A 20332-nucleotide genomic window follows, 5' to 3' on the forward strand; every position below is an offset into this window, starting at 1 on the left:
GGGGGGGGGGGAGGGGGGGCGAAGAGATACGAATGGAGTGTGTTTCATCACAAAAAGCAAAAGTCACTGAATAAGGCATCACCACTGCCAGCCACCCTCCCCACTGCTGCTTCAAAACCAGGGAAGCATCAACACAAGTTAAAAGCCTCGGCAGTTAAGGCATTTACAGTGCACTTATGGGAGAAAAATATATCTAATTTTTATCTTTAGTTAGAGGCTTCTGCAGACGCTTGAGAAGTTGCATTTCTCTAGAAATATCTGAAATTAAAAACAATATAGAAGTCAAAGACTCTGCGCCCTCTGGTATTTCACTCTGCACTGCAAAAAGGGCTGCACGACACCGTGCTCTGTACAGACCATATCCTTTAAAACTCAACCTAACAAAAAGGCTTTAATTGAAAGTATTGCATTTTGGAGGTCATCTGACATAAAATCTGGCTTCCTGCTCTTCTGCCTTATTGGAAAATACCATGAATGAGTTCATAAAGCCGAAGAGAAGAAGGGAAAGGAAGACGATTGCTTGGGCACTGAAGAAGATAAGTGCACAGAAGGTAGATTATCTTTCTATGCTGCACAGTCAGCCTGTGGATAGAAAAGTTTCAACACAGCAGGTTGCAGCCATCATGATCTAGAGACTGCAAATGCCTCTTGGCAGAACACAGGCAAGCAGAAGCAGAACGATGTGTTTGCTTCCAAGAACGATCTGTTTCAGCCGCCCTGTCAGTCTGTCTGCCTCCAAATCCAGCCCCCCTTTCGCTCACGCACTTGTACTTCATTCCTCCAAGCACGCTTGCTCGGATGTTCGGGCTGCTGTGTGAACACCTCTGCTCTTAGCAGCCTTCGACTTAGCCACATGGGCTCCTTCTCATGAGTAAGCCGCGGCAAATGCAGAGCCATGTGAATGAGCAAGCCTGGCTACACAGTACTCTGCAAACCAAGGGAAACTTTGCTCGTGTTTGTACGGGGTTTGAGCTGGGGGATTACCAGGAACCCAGGCTCCGCACGGTGACCCCAGGAAGCAGAGGCACTTTTCAGTGCTGCTGTCCACTGATGGAAAATTGGGAGTACTGCAGATCACTCATTGCTGGAACAACACACACAAAAAAAACACCAGGTGAAAGCACCAGCATTTCTCCTGCGCAATTCAGCTCCCTAACGAAGTCCTCGTTCCTTGAGCCCAGCAGCACGTGAGCGATGAACAGCACCGGGCTCACAGCCCTGACCCCTTCCTGGCTCACCGTGCTCCCACCGGCGCTCTGAGATTTTGCTCGGCAGAGTCCCCGAGCTCATCCCCGCAGCCTGCTGCTCCCTTACCTTAACAGCAATTTTACTCTTAAAAAACATGTGAAGCATAACAGAACTGTACAAAGGTTTGATTCAGAGTAAGAATAAAGCCTCATTGTTAAAGCACTTTAAAGTCAGTAAGCACCAAAACTGAAACTGGGTATATACTTATTTTTTTTTTTACTCACAGAGCTATTTCCCCATCTGTTCTCCCGTTACTTTCTTCCTTTACATAAAATATTCAAAAATATTCAAATTTCTCAGAAACTTTCAAGAGAAGTTGAAATGAAATAAAAATCTGAAATAAAAATCTGAACAGTTTTAAGAAATTCTTTTTGTTTTCTTAAATTAAAAGGTAAAACTTTCCAGAAACACTTTCCATGATTTTTTTTTTTGGTGTCTTCTACCCAAACCCAGCTCCCAATGCAAAGGGTTTCAGTGCAAGGTTTTTGATCAGGATGACCACTGATTGTTAGGCACCCAAACTTGCATGGTTTGGCTAAAGAAGACCAGCTTTGGAGGCTGTTCAGCGCCGTTCACATACTGAATTCAACCCAAATCTAGCAGGTTTTAAGAAGTTCTCATAATTTTGTATTTAAATTCTCCATGACACAAAATCACTTTTGTCCTTTGATAAGTTTATTTCCATCTATTTACTGGAAAGTTACATGAATCTTCTCTACTCCAGAGATGCTTCATATCACTGTACATCATTACTTGTATTGTACAAGGTGTTTCTCAGAAAAATGTGTTCTCACAGCTGTACAAATGCAATCTACCTGCTCTGATTTGCTCATCCCTTACAGCTTGAGGTAGCTACCTTGTATTGCTATTTAAAGGCCCTACTACTGCTTTTATTAGTAATGACTAGAAGTTTTAAAATAGCTGCAATGAGTTAAAAATACTAGGAAAATGTACTTCAGTGAGCACGAAAACATTTCAAATTGTTTCGCTTGTCTTCTATTGCACGGAGGGTTACTAATACACATGCATTCACTTCGACAAATATAAATTATACTTTTGAAGGCACTGAATAAGTAGCTCTAGCTGCACACATTTTCATGTTATGAAGATAATAGAAAAACTGCACTAATTACTAAATAATACTGCTAATCAATAATAATTGTTTTATTATTCATAAGCTACTATTAATAAAACACCATGGGCTCTAATGTAACCATTAAAAGAATTAATACTGTAATTTAATTTTAAGGCCCTTACATGTATCTGAAGTCTATTAAAATAAATGAAAAGCCTCTCAATAACTCTGGATGATGCCCTGCATGTTAATGATCCTCCGTGTTATCTGAGCTACTGCAAATCACCTTTAAGATACTGCCTAAACACTGTAGCACTGATGATCCTTCATGTAGGCGGACATAATCATGTTTCAGGAAAAGGGTACACCTTCATCTTCATTTTTATTATCAAGCCAGTTTTGCTCAGTCTTCCTACAAGCATCCTGGTAGGGGAGAGGTTGAATTAGGGAATTTGCCAAAAACTGAGGCAGGGAGCTGGGATCCTTGTCTCCTACCTGGATAACCAGATATGGTTATCTAAATAGGAACTGTATTTAAAGCAGTTATTCACTGAATTTATTTGGATATGATACGAAACACATGGAATAGTTAATGACAGGGAAGAAGGGGTTTCTAGGTACGTTAAAAGCTGAACTGTATTATTTGAGAAGCATGCATTAAAAAGGGCATATTTGTGCCAAATATTCAATAACTTCAGTGGTGTTCCACTGATTTATTGTGTTTAGCTCATTTAGGCCCCCGTGAAAAGTGAGTTATTGATCACCTTTACAAAGCACACCACGTACTACCACCAAAAATCTTACAAAAGCAAAGCCACGATTACTTTCACTGATGTGAAATGGCAGCCCAGAAAAAGACCAGCAAACTCTTGATTTTTAACATGTACTTTGAACATCCCATTAGTTGCATATTTGCTCCCAAGTAGCTAATTATCTTTAAAAAATCTAGCCCTGTAATGCTAAAGCTCACGAGTAATCGAGGTACCAACATCACTTACAATTATGAAGACAATTTTAACGATGAAAGCATTGCTAAAAGTTATTTTAAAATTCATTTTTATTTTAACTTCTTTAGAGATGATTTGTTTGAGTACCTGAGCTCCAGTAACTAATCACTGATGATTTTCTTTGCAAATACTAAAATAGATTTATAGGCCCTCCCTGTAGGAACAAGAATTCCATCACCTCCTCCTGAATTTCTGAGCTATCGAGTATTTGATGAGCGCTTAGGGAATCAGTATCGTGTCTTTTCATAGCAGTAATCAAAGAATGAAGTATTCTTTCCTGTAATGAATCTACCGCAGGCCCAAAAGATGAATATTTCAAATGCAAAAGCAATATGTTTGTCTTGAACATATTTAAGTTTGGCTTTAATAAAGCAAGTAGTGAAGTGTGCAATGAATTATATTGTTAGATGGTTAAAACAGAGCTGTGCAATATGTCTGAATGCATTTAATCCAAATAACTATTCATTTTAAATATGACTTGTAAATATGTATTACACGGATGTATACGAATGGATGATTCAGGAGCCAGTGAGAAATCTGGGCCTTCCCTTCTACTCCTGGCTTGCTTCAAAACTGGCTCAGCCTGACAATTAACTGAGGCCTAGAGCCAGAATATCATTAAATACAAGCTGAACCTTACAAGGGCTGAAATTAAGCACGTACACAAACTATTCAAGTTTAGGACCTTTTAAATCAAGACTTAAGTATCCTGCTGGACTGGGACCTAAAACGCATCTCAGCAGATGAGGGGGGCTCAGCACGCGCTGTAGACAACACGGGTCCTGTCCCTGTGCTGTCCTCGTGTCTGCAAACCCAGAAGCTTTTACTAAAGACTACAAGGATGCTGCTCGCTGGAAGAAATGGACATGAGAAGTTGTAAATCTCCCGCTAGCACTAGTTTCACTTTGAGATACACCAAGTAACCCCAACACTGACAGGTATGGTCAAAACCCAACCAACCAACCAAACACAAAAACAAACAAACAAACAAACAAAACCAACAAGCAAGTTTTTTTCAATAACAGCAACAAAACACACACAAGAGCTTTTTGGCTCACATTGCTGTTATATGCTGGGATTCCCACTTCCTCTTGAAATACACGAAGCATTTTCCACAGAAATTCCCACTTGAAGAAAACTGCCCTTTCTCCCACCGATTCCCCTGCCCGCAGTGAAGCCTGTTTCTGGGCTTTAATGACCATTCTACCTTCTGGCACCAGCATGTGGAACTGCCTTTTACCCATTTCAGCTCGTTCCACCTGAATAGCTTTTAAAATAATTTGACCAAGAGAGATGAAAGCTCACTAAGTCACCTTGCTCCTTTGTCACACGGAACAGGGACCCTTTTCCTCAGCATACCTGACGGCTTTACAGCTTGCATGCCAATGCAAAACACCGCTTTCACAGCCCAGGTAGAGATCTCAGACCAGATCATCGTATTTGCAAACTGAGAATAGCTGCTGTAGAGTCCCTGCAGCTATTTCATGTGACACCCTCTGAGCATCTACCCACAATGAACTATGGAGACGAGCACTTATAGCAGGTTGTATATGCAAGAATTGTTTCCTGACTTCAACTAGTAATTTTCTTCATTTGTCAGGTCAACTGACCTGCAGCATGCAAACAAAAAGAGAATTTATCAACAGTGCTTACAATGAAAGCAATGAGAAAAGCAGAGATGTAATTAGCAGCAATTACAATAAAGTTCCAAGAGCTTCAATTATCCAAGTTCAGAACCAACGTACTTTACCTGGAAATTGCCCTTGAAAGAATGAATTCAATAAGTAAAATTCTTACATAGTGTAAGTTAAATTATTTAAAAACGAGGAAAGAGGGTTCTTAATTACTTAATGTTTCACCAATAATTATACAGTTCAGTATAATGTTCGCTCACTGGAGAACCTGATTTTCAAGGGAACATTTGTGAACTTCAGTCAAACAAAACACACCTGCCAGACCATAAATTCAGTCAGCGTGGCACACATTCATTCCAACACAGCATTAACACATTAGCAAAAATCCAAGTCTTGACTTAATGGCAAACCTAGCCAATAATTTTTACCTTAAAATATTTACATAGAAAAGCATGCATAATTCAGTCTTCTCATGTGTTTGTAAACAAACAAACAGTAGGCCCTGCATCACTGCAATTTTTTAACGTTGGTTGTAAATAACTGTTCGAGATGGGACTAGAGCTCAGAAAACAGCAGACTAAGCAGACTATGAAATTAGTATTTGAATAGTTAAAGCTACCAATCAAAATGTGGACATGGACATCTTAGGGTCATTTAATTTAACAGTTACTAAGAGTTAATTTTAAAATTAGTTGCATGAAATAGTAGCCTATCCACGTGGTGCCCCGGGGAACTAGGCTAAAGGCACACCAGGTATTTCTGAACGAAATTTTACGTAAATGTTTTCCAAGTCATGGGTCACCAACTCCATCACACGATACACAGGAGAGGGAACTACAGCAGCACCTCCGGCAAACACGGTATGGATCTGCAAAGGATTATCACCATCAGTTACTAATCCTCAGTACAGAAGCTGTACCTCCATGGGACAAACAGGAAAGCCCTCCTGACGGCCAGAATAGCAGTGATCACACCGACTTCCTTAGCATTTGCTCACATGGGCCAGAATTCAGCGCATGCCCCTCCAGGATGGGGACTTTGGGCTCTACAAATCTTCCCTGGCAGCTTTCTGTCTCAGAGCAGAGCTACCCAACAGGAAGACCCGATACACTCAGAAGTTTAATGGCACATTGCTGATTTATCATTTCAGCCCAGAGACAAGGGGAAAAAAAAAAGAGAAAGAAAACCATTTCCTTTCAGCCCCAAAACAGGTTGTCACTGGGTCACTTTGCCAAGGATTACCTTACCCCCATCACTCTGGAAGAGATCAGTGACTCTTTATCAAGTAATGCCTTCAGATTTCATGGCTCCTGGAGCAGAGGAGCCCAGCTGCACCATCCTCTGGACTTTACAGCCTAATGTCCTGTGGCCTGCAGGGCTAGAAGTGATGAAAAGTATAGATTTCTGTGTCCTTCAGGAGACCACAGCACTCAGTTGTCTTAAAGAGTTTGAGGTCTCTTATAATCAAAGATGTTTTTTTACAGCATTACTGACTATTTTAGGTTATTTTTAGTGAGTTTAATGGCTCCCTCGGAGTTGTGCAAAGTGGGACTCATAGTAAGCACAGCACCTGGATTTGCACGTGGGGAATATATAACATTCTCACTACAATTTTAAGATCCTCTAAAACCTGGTTTTTTTGGCATGTTACATGTGGACTAGGAAATGGTGTGACATGGGGCCGTGCTTCAAATAGCTTATGTGAAGCTTATTCGGGCAACAAATTGCAATTAAATTTGGGCAGTTAAATTCCAGACACGCTATCCCACAACGTGCATTGCACACCATGACATAACACATGCTCCTTCTGACACTGCGCACATACAACGTGCAGCTTTCCATCATGGCATAAACCACCTAACGGTGACTCTGGTTGTTCTACTTCTAAACTTCTGTCACGTAAGGCCAAATTCAATTGCCCAATCCTTCCCACAGCACAGCAAGATTAGGAAGTCTGGAGAAACATCCTGCTATGCCACTGCAAATTATCGCAGCTCCACCAACTTTACTCTAACACGAAACGCCACAGAACTGCGCGGAATTCAGCAATGATGAATTTAACATGCCTACTTCCACTAGCCTGATGTCAGCAGAGTTACAGCAATTTATGCAATACAAGGATCTGTCCTTTTCTCCTTATCAAAGCATTTGATCAAAATCAGTGACATAGAAAAAGACAACCTTATTTAATTTAAGCAGGAGAGTCAGGCTTGTCACTCTAACATCATAAGGAAAAGAGGGAGGTATTTACATATGGGTACTTGTATATTCTTTTTTATCTGCCTTCACAAAGATAACAGTGAGATCATTTTCTTCCACAGTAAAATCTCTTGCTAAACCTCACAGAGGACCAGCGTTTTTCCTTGTTCTTCCCTCCCCTCTTTTGAAAAAGCAACACCTTGAGTTACTTCAAAATCTTCATTAGCTACCTCTCACAGTTTCTGACAGCTTGGTGGGATGGAGCTGCTCTCACTCCATTCTGTTCACCCTCGAGTCAGTAAGGAAAAACTCCATTTCTGATAAAACATGACAAAAAGCCCACGCTGCTGAACACCACTGCCACGTGACTTGACCTGCCAGCCGTCGCGAACAGCAGTCTCTAACCCGTGCTGCAGTCCTCGAGCGTGCTGAACCAACAAATGAGCTAGCTGAGCGTTCACACTCGTGAGGAAGCATTTTAAAAAAGTGAATGCATAAATTCACTCATTTGGAAACCTGGTATGCTCAAGAACTTGTTACTATGACAATTTAGAAGAAGCTGCTACAGATAAGATTGATGAAACTTATTGATTAATTTTCTCCCAAGCTATGTTTGAATTTTAAGTTTTCTCTAAGCAGAACCAGTTCACATCCCTGTTAGTATTCCGGGGACCCAAGCAACGTACTTCAGCGGTGAAGTTCCATGATAAATGTTTTCTCCAATCCACATCTGTAAAGCAGCTATCACATCAAAACAACTGAGGCAAAATTTTTCATTACATTTCTAAATATACTTATTTACATTTTAAATCACACATAGACAATATGAAATATTATTCACTTAGACAGGTGGGAACAAGAAAACAGATGCATCCATTAAGCTTGAAACAATTCAATGAAATAATTAGTACTTGGTGAAAGCTTTGGTTTATGTATGTAGACCTTGTTTAAACTTACTTGAAAAAACACGGCCATGGCTCCTACTACCCTGTTTTCTAGAACTGCTGTTCCAAAACTGTCAAAGTCATCAGGATTGTAGAAGTAAATCTGCATCTGTAAAAATTAAAAACAACAACACAATCACATAAGTGTTGATTCACACAGCTTTCAAATGAGGTAGTGCGTACACACTGTATTCAAATCCAGTGTTATGAACCTAAGGTAAAGGAATTCTGCTGAACAATATTGTTTAACTAGGATCTTGATTAATGGCATGACTGTCCTACTGGGACAGTAACCAGGGAACAGAGTCAATGCAATGCATTTTAATAGCAAACGGAAGGATAAACAGTATGACCAGTCTGTTTAGATGGTAAACTTTGTGCTTTCTTGCCAGGATCTCTTCATTTCTTTGTTCATTGCAGGCTCATCTCCTGCTCTGCAACATGTACTAGACATATTTATCTCAAAAAACATAGAGAATTTCTGAAAGCAATTTCAATGTTTAGAGTTATTCCTTTACTCCTAAAGCAATTTGTAAGATAAAAGTGTGTTTCTGTAGCAATGCATTTTCATGAGCCTCTGATATTCAGGACTATCAGTTAGGGTCAGACTTCTTCCTGACTTCAGTTAAATTTCATGACTTTTATTTCCAAAGCTTTAGCGCTCGGTGAAAAGTATAAGTGAGAAAAAATATGGATGTTTTGATGTCATTTTAGGACAAATAATAAATATTAATTATTAAGCAAACACAAAGTGAAACACCCATGTTACACATAGATGAGAACAATGATCACCCCAAAACAGCAGATGTGCTAGGTACGTAAATATAGAAGGACCAAGAAATAGCTTCCTTCGTACCCTCTGCTGCTGAGCAATTCCACTTTACTACAGACATGCCATGAATAGTGCAACTTAAAGAGGCCATGTGCACTGCTGCTCATATTTTCCTTTATGGTTCTCAATCCATTTACCACAGGAGTTGAGCTCCCACTTCTGTTTCCCATCCCAACACAGTGCTTCTTCTCAGAGTAGATCGATCTCTCCATTCCCAAAGAAACAAGTATTTTTCCTATATTCTGAAATGTTGTGTATGGGAAGACGAGATAATACCCTTGCATCTCTCTCAAATATGCTCCTACTAATTTTTACTGAATCCCAGGCTCCTGGCCCTATATATTGGCTGTAATGTACAATACTGGCAAAGTACCTATATATCTAATAAAACATCGTCATATGGAGAAATGGCCAAAATGAAGATCAGGCTCTTCAGAAGTGGAGGTACTTTTCCAGCAGAAGGATAAAATAAGACTACATTCCAAATAGCTCACACACACACAAAAAAGAGTCTGGCATTCACTCTAGCTTCATAAAATTGGAAAGCAATTTTCTCCCCCCTATTTTGGCCTTCCTATTCCCAGCGTATTTGCAGCACACACAGAGATGCTGGCAATATCTCACAAAGTTGGTGGTGCCTCCAGGTTCTAACGCGTGCTTTGAACAAATGTAGGCTGAGGTACAGTCATTCATTGATGTAGAAATTAGAAACAGTTTGTTTCAGGTGGAATTGCTTAAACGTCAATTTAGCCAGCACAGACAAAAGCTCACAAAACACTTGCAAATTGCATTTTACTCCCCTTTAAAATAAAGTCTAAAATTAGGTATACCTTATATAAAATACTTCAATATATAGTCCTCACAGGAGTTTATGAAGAAAGGTATCACTGAGTGAGTTCAGCATATGCCAAAATCATTTTGGATCAATTTTGCTCACGGCATTTTAAGGAAATTAATTTTTACAATACACTTTTGGATAGCAGTGCAAAGGGCTTTGGTAAAAAAGCGCTTAATTCAGATCCCTCGTCTCAGCAGTGCAATTTCAGAGACTAATCAAGAACCATACTCTGCCTTGATTACCATACACATTGAAACATTTTCCCACCGCTCCCTGGTGTTTTTCCAGAGAGCGTGGTTCCTCTCTCTGCATCCATCAAGTCAAGGGGAACTGTCTTGTATGAAAAATTATCATCATCTGTCATACAGTAGCTTCCTTATGTGTTCATACAGCTGGAAGGAACATTTTAGGAGTGGAATCTCCCAGGAATTGCTATTATATAATTTACACACGCATACACTGCAAAAACAATGTTAAGAAGATGGTAAAGTTACATCCTCAAAGCTGCCTGATTCAGGCTGCTCGTGAAACCACACCTGGACACCATTGAGCATTACTATTATGACAATTTTCTAATTATGTGATCGCATATTGTTTTCTGCGATAACACTGTCTCATCTGTTTTCCCACAATTTACAATAAAACGTAAGCTTATTTTTGTTCTTTTCTACATAATACGTATCATCTTGCATGCATTTATAGGCTGACATTTTGGTTAGCATTTTCTGTGGATGGCATAATGTTCTTTAAGTACAAATCAGGAATAAGACAGTTAGCCATAAAATTAATTTCACTGCTTACTTAAGTGGCCTAAACATGCCGCAGAATTTTCATTATTACTCCTTATTATATAATTAGTATATACAATGTATGGTGCACTTTGCATATAAATTACTTCTACTCTCTCTGCTTGGTACATAAAAAGCAGCAGTATAGAATGCAACAAAGGGGCATTCAAGCTAAAGAAAATTTGGAGCTTATTATGATATGTTATTTGTGAAACACACAATGGAGGACCATCCAAGCTTGCATATCCAACCCAAATTCTGTCACTGCCTGACTTCAGCACCATAAACCATTGTTTTGTACATTTCTGCGTGTGATTTTACAATAGCTTCTATTTTCCAAAATTATGTATATATATATATATTTTAAAGGCTCTGAATCCCCTAGCCACGGCAAAGTCTGAAAAAGCCTTTGTAGTTTCTATAGTGTGACACTAACTGTCTGCAATGAGAACGTTCTGTTCCCCACATCTCTGCTGCTGGTGCTCCAAATAGCCTTCCCAGTGGCATGGGTCCCAGAGGGCAAAGAGCCCTGTTCTCTATGGCACAATATATTAGATTTATAAGTCTTTCACATCCACCCTGCTACACCTAACGAGGCCAGGAAAGGCTTACATGGACTTTCTTAATCTCAGATGTGCAACCCAGCGGTGTGCTTGCATGTACCTTGTAAAGATCTATTAGAAGAAAAAATGTAGTGTCCAAGCAACCTGAAATTTTCAGCATTGTGATAAGGCTAACCTGAAACAAACCTTCACCAGAGACACAAAGGCGCTTTTGTTGCTGGATGACTCTTGCAATCCTGAAATTTTACCAACGACTGCAGCTCCAGAGCTTCACCAAGGCAAGGAAGGAGAGGGCAAGAGTGTGCTTTTAATGGAAAAACGTTATGCTTTGACACTCTTCACACTTTAGAAGAGTAGAATTGTTTTCACTCAAACTTGAGAGAGATTTGCTGTACAGCAAAGATTAAGCCTGAAAAAATCTCACTGAAGGGGAAAATCTTCAGAACGTCACAAGTGCCTTAAAACAGAGGATTAGAGAGAAAACCCTCACTTTGCCATAACCCAGCAAATAATTGCAGTCACCCTATAAAACCATGTCTTGTTTTCTACTCTCCTCTGTCCAGAAAGATGCTCAGCTGTTTCTGTTTCCAAGCACTGCAGGCTTTTGTGCAGGGTGATAACTCTTTCACAGATGTATATAAACCATACATCCATCTCTTGAATAGTTTCCCAGCCTGGAGCATCTTTGCCACCATGCCCCTATCAACTACCTCCACCATGCCATGGGGCAGGCAGTCCTCTCCTGCTTGGGTCAATCCACTCTCTGCAGAAACACCTCTCTTCAGCCCCGTTCTTCCAAACTCTGCAGAAATCTGCTGTTCCCCAGGTAACTACCTGGCTAAAAGTCAGGCCCTGCTCTGGTTAAGAGATTTGGATGAGAAACTGGACTGCCACCACCCCGATCTCGTAAAGACAGGCTGTCCAAAACGCACGTGTGTTACTGAGGAATGTTGCCCACCAGAGAGCGGTTCTGATTTCTGAAGTGCAATTGCTTCCGAATAACTAAACGCCCTCTATCAGCCACCACTGGCTTGCAAAAACCGAGCACACTCCAACGAATGACTTCTCCCCACGACCTATCCACAAAAAAAAGAAAAGAAAGAAAAGCTCTGGCTCGCTGCTCAGATGCTCCTTCTCTGCTTGGCAGGACAGGCCTCCAGACAGAAATCACCATTCCCGTGCATGACATCTTGTTGCTCTTATTACCCCATTACAAAGACAGAAAGTTTACATCCAATACAGGCTATCATGGGTAAACTCATTCAGCACTTATGAGAGAAAAGCCACAATGAGCATTTGATAGATCCCAGAAGATCTGAGCGAGTTCAAAGCAATTCTAAGAGACTGGAAACCAAGCAAGTACATTTTCCATAGACAGATGCCAAGTATTTTAAAAATAAATAATTGAGACTTTTAAATTGGGCTGCTATCACCCTGTGCAACCTCCCACAGCAGATTTCTCTTTAGATTAAAAAATGAACAAAGGCTCATTGTGCTGTCACAGATGTGGAGTACAGAATATTCAATAGTATCAGGAATTCTGGTGGAAGGGAAAAGATCATCAGAATTAGCTTTCCGCTCATTTCCTTCCAGCTATCCAAGGACTACCATGCAATTTAAAGCTAAAAAAAAAAAAAAAAAGGTTTTATAGGCCAGCCAATTTTTTGATGAATCAGGCAGCAAGACACAGAGGCAACAGCTATGTGGTTTACTATGTACTGCTTTAGAGGCAGAGTATTTTCAGAAAAGAAAACACACAGGCATAGCAGGTAGACTGCAAATCTTTGCAGAGTGGTGAAACAAAAATTTTGAAATGTTTGCTTTAAACGATGGAGTTAATCACTGAATATACTAATTGTTAATTAGTACCTCTGCTGCTTATATTGTAAGAATAAATTATTCTCAGCCACTTCTACAGCTGGATTTAAAACCTCTTACACAAAAACAAATCCTGTGCTAGGATTATGAATCATACATGATTTTTCTTAATTGAAAGCCTGTATGTAACTTACTTCTGCTTTAAATATGTGCATAGATTTCTAGCGAAGTAGATGACGTGATCCATTTGACTGGAATAAAAAATTTCTACAGATATAATGTAATCTTCAGTGCAGCACTGAAAATTCAGAATAACTGTCCTGCAGTCAGCATGTTTACTAGAGTATGAGATGTACGCTGGAGCAATAAAGTCTGATGTTTGGCTTCTCATTATATTCTCTTTAAAAAAAATACAAAACTTATCATTTATAACATATTCTAAATCTGCTTAGAAAAGGCAGAGGGATGGAGGAAAAGCAAATCGTGATGTTTTCCAGTTCTCCTACTAGAGTTTGATGTAATAAAATAGAGTATACTGCATTCTTTTTAAAAGATAAAGTTGAACAGGAGCAGATAATGGCATGTTTTTCCTGCCTAGTCTATTATTCATCAGTGAATTTTTAACTACAGTTAGGCAGGTACAGAGATGTATTTTGAATGTCATAACTTAGTATTTTACAGTGTCTAAAAGCGTGCTGGGTAAATTGCAAAACAAAGAGTCAGACAAGGTCTTTGCCCTAAAATAATTGCAGCTTGATAATGAATACAATGCTGGTCTGAAAAAATTAAAGGAGTTGAAACAACAGGAAGAGCAAAGATCATACCAGTGAAATAACAGAATTTAACTCCATTTAGACATTCGCATGCCTTAGAAGTATGATACATTTCCATTCAATCTTTTTCAATATTAAGCATTAATTATTGCTTCATTATGCACAAACAACACAGGAGGTGCATCTATGTTACGCAAAAAGTTGAGATTAAGCGATTTCACAGTCTTTTTCATCCTGGAAGTGGGCACTTGTTGCACACACTGCCCCTCGCTCCGAGCAGCATTTAAACCTGGGAGGGGTCCAGCAGCAGCCCAGCAGGACGGGCCCATCAGCACGGTGCTGGTGGGATTGCCATGTGCTTAAATGCAGCGCTGGATCACGGCCATATGACTCAGTATCCTGCGTGTTGGGCTCTGCACGTTAAGAGAGGAGTACGCTGGCAAGCCAGAAACTTCCCTGATTTCTCCTTCCAGAAATAAATACCCCTTAGGCCCGCTTCTGTCCGAAACAAGAAAATCCACTCTCACGTATGTACACTGAGTCATTACACAATGAAGGCATATTTGATGCTAAAAAGCTGTATGTTGCATTCATTTGTATTTCCATAATATGAAAATAACGGTTTCGGTGTTTATGCTTTCCATAACATGAAACTTTTTTGCAATTGCTTTGTACTCCCAGTAACAGCCATGTGATTCACCATGAAATGAAGTCTGGAAAATCGTTTTGGATAAATGGAACTATAAATTCAATAGAATTTCCATGACAACATAGATTGCAACACTCTGCCACAAGTAAAATGTTATAAATCATTCAAAACCAACAAGAAATCAGCAGTAAGTCTTCTCTTTCACAACACACAAGACCCCTGAATTATAGAGCTGCGGTTATTACCTCACCATGCAGTGCCTCTCACTTCTGCTCCTCTTCCTCGTTTCCTATCTTACCTCCTTCCAAACACAGGAAATTATAATACTAACACTTTAATACTAAGATGTAAACAAGAACCGAAGCATAATGAGCAGTAAGCTTTTTCAAACCTTTCTTCCTTTTCTCATGTTCCGAATGTGTTTAAGAATCCCCATCCTGTGCAAGTATTCCTGTGTATCGAGCTACGTCACAGCGTCTCGCTAGGCTCACAAGATTTAGGGGGTTCTTTTTCTGGAAACGCGCGTGATGAGGGCACGACAGGGCGCTCAGCTTGTAAAACGGACGCAAACAACATGTCCTAGGGATGGAAGGGAACCAAGGAAATTAGGTAAATGTAAAAAAAAAAAAAAAAAAGGATAAAAAGATTACACCACCCAGTACTGCTCCTTCTTACATCTCCTGGGGGGTTCCTGGCATATGGTATTTTGCTTAAAGTTCAGAGATCTGGAATCGAGCGACTCCGGGAGGACCTTCACAGTGATTTACAATCACTATGGCTGTTGCTATCGTGCTTGTGAGAAAAACCTTGGAAATGCAAAGCTGCTTCCCTCCTGAAAAGTTTAAGCAACCCATAAAAAACACATGAGAGACAAACAGCTCAGGATTCTGATCTTTGGGCAGAAGTATGAATATTTCCTACTATCCAGGTCTTTTCAGTGCCTCGAGAAGCAGCAGTAACCTACTGGTTAATCCTTGGATTGCAAAGGGTCACCTTCCTGCACTACTACAGAGTTTCTGCTGTCTTGGATAAATAAATTAGTGCCCATTCCTGGGCCTCTTCATCATGTGTAACCCGTGGTCATTGCCCATCCCTCCTTTAACTGGATGTTTTATCAACAAAAATACGAAAGACTGGAAATAAACGGGAAGAATTACAAAAAAAGTGGAAAACACCCGGCATCAACTGCCAGTTCGGAGCAGTGTTGGAGATGGAAAACTCTGGGGCTGTTGTTCATTTGCTTGGTATTGCAGTAAGGGAGGGTCAAATGCATACCTCATGGAGACAGCATGTTGCCTCTGGAAACCAATACCAACTTCTTCACAGCTCGTATCTGACGCAGAGCTGACATTGCTGGAGTTCAGTCCAGACATTTATTGCAAGGAGCCTCAGTGCCTCTCCCCAGGCTCTGGGAGATCTGCTGGGGTCTTTCCCTGGTCTTTAGCTCTGGTGCCATGCTCCGACTCCGCCAGAGACTTTCTGATTTATTTATTGAGGATTTCTGGGTCTCACCCACAGGAGCTTTGTCAAGCCGCAACATGAAGGCGGCAGGTTCCAAATGAGACGGTGAGCGTCTGTGCGGGAGCTCGCAACGCTGAGACCGCGGTTCCAGCGAGAGACAAACTCTGCTTTCTAAAACTGTCCGAGTGGAAAAATTAGAATCAGTACTTAGCCGCTGGCGGGGGTGAAAAAATGAAACAGGCAATTTAGGAAGTGGCTAAACACCAAATGCCACAGCAACTAAAAACAAGCTGGACGGACTGACTGCATGAACGGAATAGCTCTGAACTCAACCCCGCAGAGACTGTTAAAGATCTCTTCATCTGTTTCCCATGTTCTTCCTATAAAGAGAACTAAAACTACTGAAGAAACAGTTTTAAGCTCCAAAATACCCAGACTGTCCATACTTCAGCTTGTCTTTAAGGAATCCATTTACTTTCTTAAACATAAAGAAGCGTTGCCTGAATGGAGAGAACTGCTGGGACTTCCCAGCAGAAACACTCCGGTGCTCGTCGGGGAAAAGAAAGGAGCTGCACTTTAAAAATAAACCCTACAAAAGCATGCTCTTCCTAGCAATTGTCATCAATACAATTTCATATAGCATTCACTTTAAAGATGCACCAGCGTGAGCATTCAATCCTCTGAGAACTCACATCTTAGTGCGAATTATTCCTTTTGTACTGTGGAATTCAGAACATCCTGTGTGGTTTAGCTGGTCTTGGGTTTGTTTTTGTTTTTGTTTCTTTCTTTTTATTTTTTTTTAAATGGGAGAAGGCAAGCTCTTCCATGAGGTTTAATGATCTTCAAAATGCCTCAGAACAAATTTTGAGATATTTATAGTTTTGTTGCATCTCTGGATTCAAAGCCATGCAGCAGATGGGGCACGTTTTCAGAAGCATTTTGCTGGGCGAAAGGCCATTCCTATCTCCAAGGGGATGTGAAATCCTTCGGGCTGCACACTCGCAGAGCTATTTTTGTTTATGAGCTGTGAACTGTATGGACAATCACATCAGAACCAGCTCATGAGAAGGGCTTACTTGGAGGGCTTCATAACAGAGGGTAAAAATAATACGGGTTTTCCCATATTTTGGGGAATGTGCATCTATTTAAGGCAGCATCGTAATCCCAAAGACAGCTTTCTTCTGACAAAGCAAGCTGGGTGCTCAGCATCAGAGGTCTCAGTGCAGACTTGCAGATTTCTGGAGGAAGGTGGAACAGCCCCTCGCTGCGGGGATGCCTCTAGCTCTGCCACGGACCTCCAGTTTTAACATGAGAGGGATTTTTTCTATGCAACTGCTTTTAATAGGGGTGTTTTACTTCAGGTTCCTCAAATGGGTTTAACATACAAGGAGTGGGTACACTACAGCCTTTCAAAAATGCAGGATCTCTTGAGGAATTAAAATTTAACCATCCCTCCCAGCCCTCAAGGCTGCCTACCTAAACACACCAGTCTCTTTGAAACCCCTGCATGTAATAACTCTGTATTCACAGTCTAAAGTCTTGTTGTGTGCTGCACAGGTTTTTGTGCTTGTTTTCTTACCCCTTTGACTGTTTCACCTGCGTAAAAAGTGAAGTCTGCACCTCCTGAACAGCAGTGTCAAGAAATTTGCAAGCTCCTTGACTTGGTAACTGTGTACAGACATGCACACAGGAGCGGAGTACACCATCCGACTAGCACCAGCTCGTTGAGGACATGATTCTGTATTAACTGCAGCAAATCAAAAAGAACTGGACCTCAGCAAGGCAAGAAGCAAAATATTCAAGCAAGCAGCAAAACTGACAGAAAGGTTAAAGCTCTAGAAATTGCATAACCTTTTTAACTTAAAACCTTGTCCACTGTCACATCTGCAAACCCGTTTGCAAACACATTCTTTGCTAAATGTCAGAGTTATTCTTCCATGCCTATGAAGCAGAAACACAAATCCAGCTCTCACCACCTCCCACACTCGCACACTGGTACCTGCCTGCAGACATCACGTTGAGACTCCCCTGGTGCATCTGAACCTGCTGCTCACTTGTGGCATCACCTTACGTCATGCGAACAAAACGACCTCTTTGCTTTAACACTTCCAATTTTTTAAGGCCCATTGATCTTGAAAGAAAAGCACCTCCAAGTTCTTCAGACTCCTGATGAACACAACAGCACTACTGGTGAGTATTTGAGTTCACATTTTACAGGTGTATGTTCAGTACGGTTGCCAGTATATACTCCTTGTGGGAGGTATGCACAGTCGTGTCCCTGCTCGCACGGCTCTGTGCCAGCTTCGTCCCTTCCCTCTACTCATCATTTTAATGATAAACATGAGTCTAAAGCCAAGAAGTCACATTTCCATCCTGCTTCACACGTGTATTTCAAGAAAGCACCTCTTCAGCCTCAGCATCTCACATTTGAACAATTCACCTTGGTAAGGGCAACATGTAAGTTCTGCTTTCAGTATTACGGCATTACTGGTTTCAGTATTACTGGCATTTTTCCATACTTTGGGTGTCTTTGGCTTTAGAAGCACCCAACCAAATTAATTCTTGCTCATGCCACTGCTGTCTTCAGCAGCCCAGACAGCTGGTTTGTGCCTGCAACCATGAATGGAAACTGAAAATGCAAGATGGTGGCAGCCTTTCCCTTATCCCACAACACGCAGAGTGTGCCCCGCTGCCTGGGACCAGCACAGGTACGACCTGTGCTCCAAAGGCACACCGCTACGAGTGTCACCATTACCCTCACTTCTTCTGGCGTTGTTCTGCGGCAGCACGAAATGCCTCAGTGGAACTTTTGAAATACGGGAGTTGCACAAGTGAAGTCTTTATCATAAATCTGATAATTAACCTGCATAACTAATTTCCCTTCTGGCAGCAGGCATAGGTTGGAATAAATAGTCTATTCAACACCCACTGAGAGAAGACTCCTATATTTCATGTTTACTTTTAGCAAGTATAAAAAGCTGGGGACAAAGGGCCTCAAAGAGTCAAATTCCTTGCAGTTTCAACAGAGTGCCCTGAATAATACATAAAGCAGCTATGCTCTTATCCCTAAAACCACAGGTGTGAACCAGATGTCATGCTTATCTTCTCTTGAGATTACAGCAAACAATTGCACGCCTTCAGAATATAAAGTAAGCTTTGGATCAAGAAGCCTGAAATATATTAAAAGCGTGGCACTGAAGGTAAAAATTCAAATATTAACCTACAAATCACTGATTCATTTAAGAGTCTGTTTATAGCCTATCTTCTATAAAAGTTATATTTCTTGTATTTAACCTTTTTGTAACAACGTGCATTGTGAATGACAAATCTGAGATAAGTCTACTTGCATAAACCTCCGTCTTGGTCAGCAAGGTACTGCCAAACAGACTGTTCAAATATAACACCGCCTACTTATAATACACCATGGCTCAAAAAACAGAATTAAAGTTAAAGCCTCGATTTAAATTTTAAACTTTCATACTATTGTAATAACGGTTAAGAAGGTGAGCACTCAGATATTGAAAGGAGATTACATCCGGAAGGGTATCTCAAAGAGAACTTTGAAGTTACCTTACTGTGCAATAACAAGCCATGGGACAAACGGTGCCCTAACCACGCACCCTTGACCATGACCAGCCAGCTAACAGTGCATAGCCAGAGGATATTCCAAAACGTCCTGTTTTAAGGAAACAACAATTTCCTCACTTTACTAGTGAAAGTCACTGATATGCTATTGTTTGATACTGGGGGCATTTCAAAACAAACACAACAAAACCACAGTGATAGGATCCTCCTCACCAGATGCACAAAATAAGCACAGCGTGGGGCATGTTCTGAAGGCCGTACTCCTATTGCATTTTCTCTTAAACTGGGTCCTGGCATCACCTCTGGATTCCTGTACAGAACGCCTCAAAAAGCAGAAGGTGAGGGTCTTCTCTCTGACAGACTGCTCAAGTCCTGTTGCAAGTTGTGGTTTTTTTTTTGTTGTTTTGTTTTTGTGTTTTGATTTTTTTTTTAAGCTTTCCTCATCTACCCTGGCTAGCTTCATTCCATAATCCAGTGTGCCTGGTTTCCTTCCACAGCATCCCCTGTCACGCACACTCCAAACACTGTCAGTATCTAATGCTAATGCTTCACTAAGAGAAGTCTTCCACGTCAATTTATGACAGAAATATTGCAGGTTTGTAATTAGAGCCTAGATAAGAAACTCCTGTGTTTACTCAATAATCCCCATATTCACTTAATAAAAGCATGCATCTTGCTCACATAGCTGTAGAGAAAAGGTGGTGAGTATGACCCGAATCCAACAGCTATAATGTCATCTACTTGATCCCGAGGGAGTTGAACTTCCCTGCTCATACAGCAGTATTCACCAGTGACCCACAGCCTCATTTTGCCCTCCAGCAACACAGCCTGTGAGTCAAGGGGAAAAGGCATCCAACGTTTTGGCTCCCTCATGTTAATAAAACAGAGTAAGTAGAGTCATAGGCTAAGGTGTTAACG

At 40.8% G+C, this 20332-nt stretch overlaps 1 protein-coding gene across 2 annotated transcripts in view; it reads right to left on the reverse strand.

Annotated features, from left to right (window-relative positions):
- PTPRG (protein tyrosine phosphatase receptor type G) overlaps positions 1-20332 on the reverse strand; it is a 402421-nt gene that overhangs the window by 131596 nt on the left and 250493 nt on the right. For both annotated transcript variants that reach the window (XM_067003205.1, XM_048069739.2), the window contains one exon: positions 8121-8216. In XM_067003205.1, coding sequence (XP_066859306.1) covers positions 8121-8216 — 96 coding nt within the window. The remainder of the gene's footprint in view (positions 1-8120; positions 8217-20332) is intronic.

This window comes from Anser cygnoides, chromosome 10, assembly GCF_040182565.1.
Source record: "Anser cygnoides isolate HZ-2024a breed goose chromosome 10, Taihu_goose_T2T_genome, whole genome shotgun sequence".
Taxonomy (NCBI): Eukaryota; Metazoa; Chordata; class Aves; order Anseriformes; family Anatidae; genus Anser; species Anser cygnoides.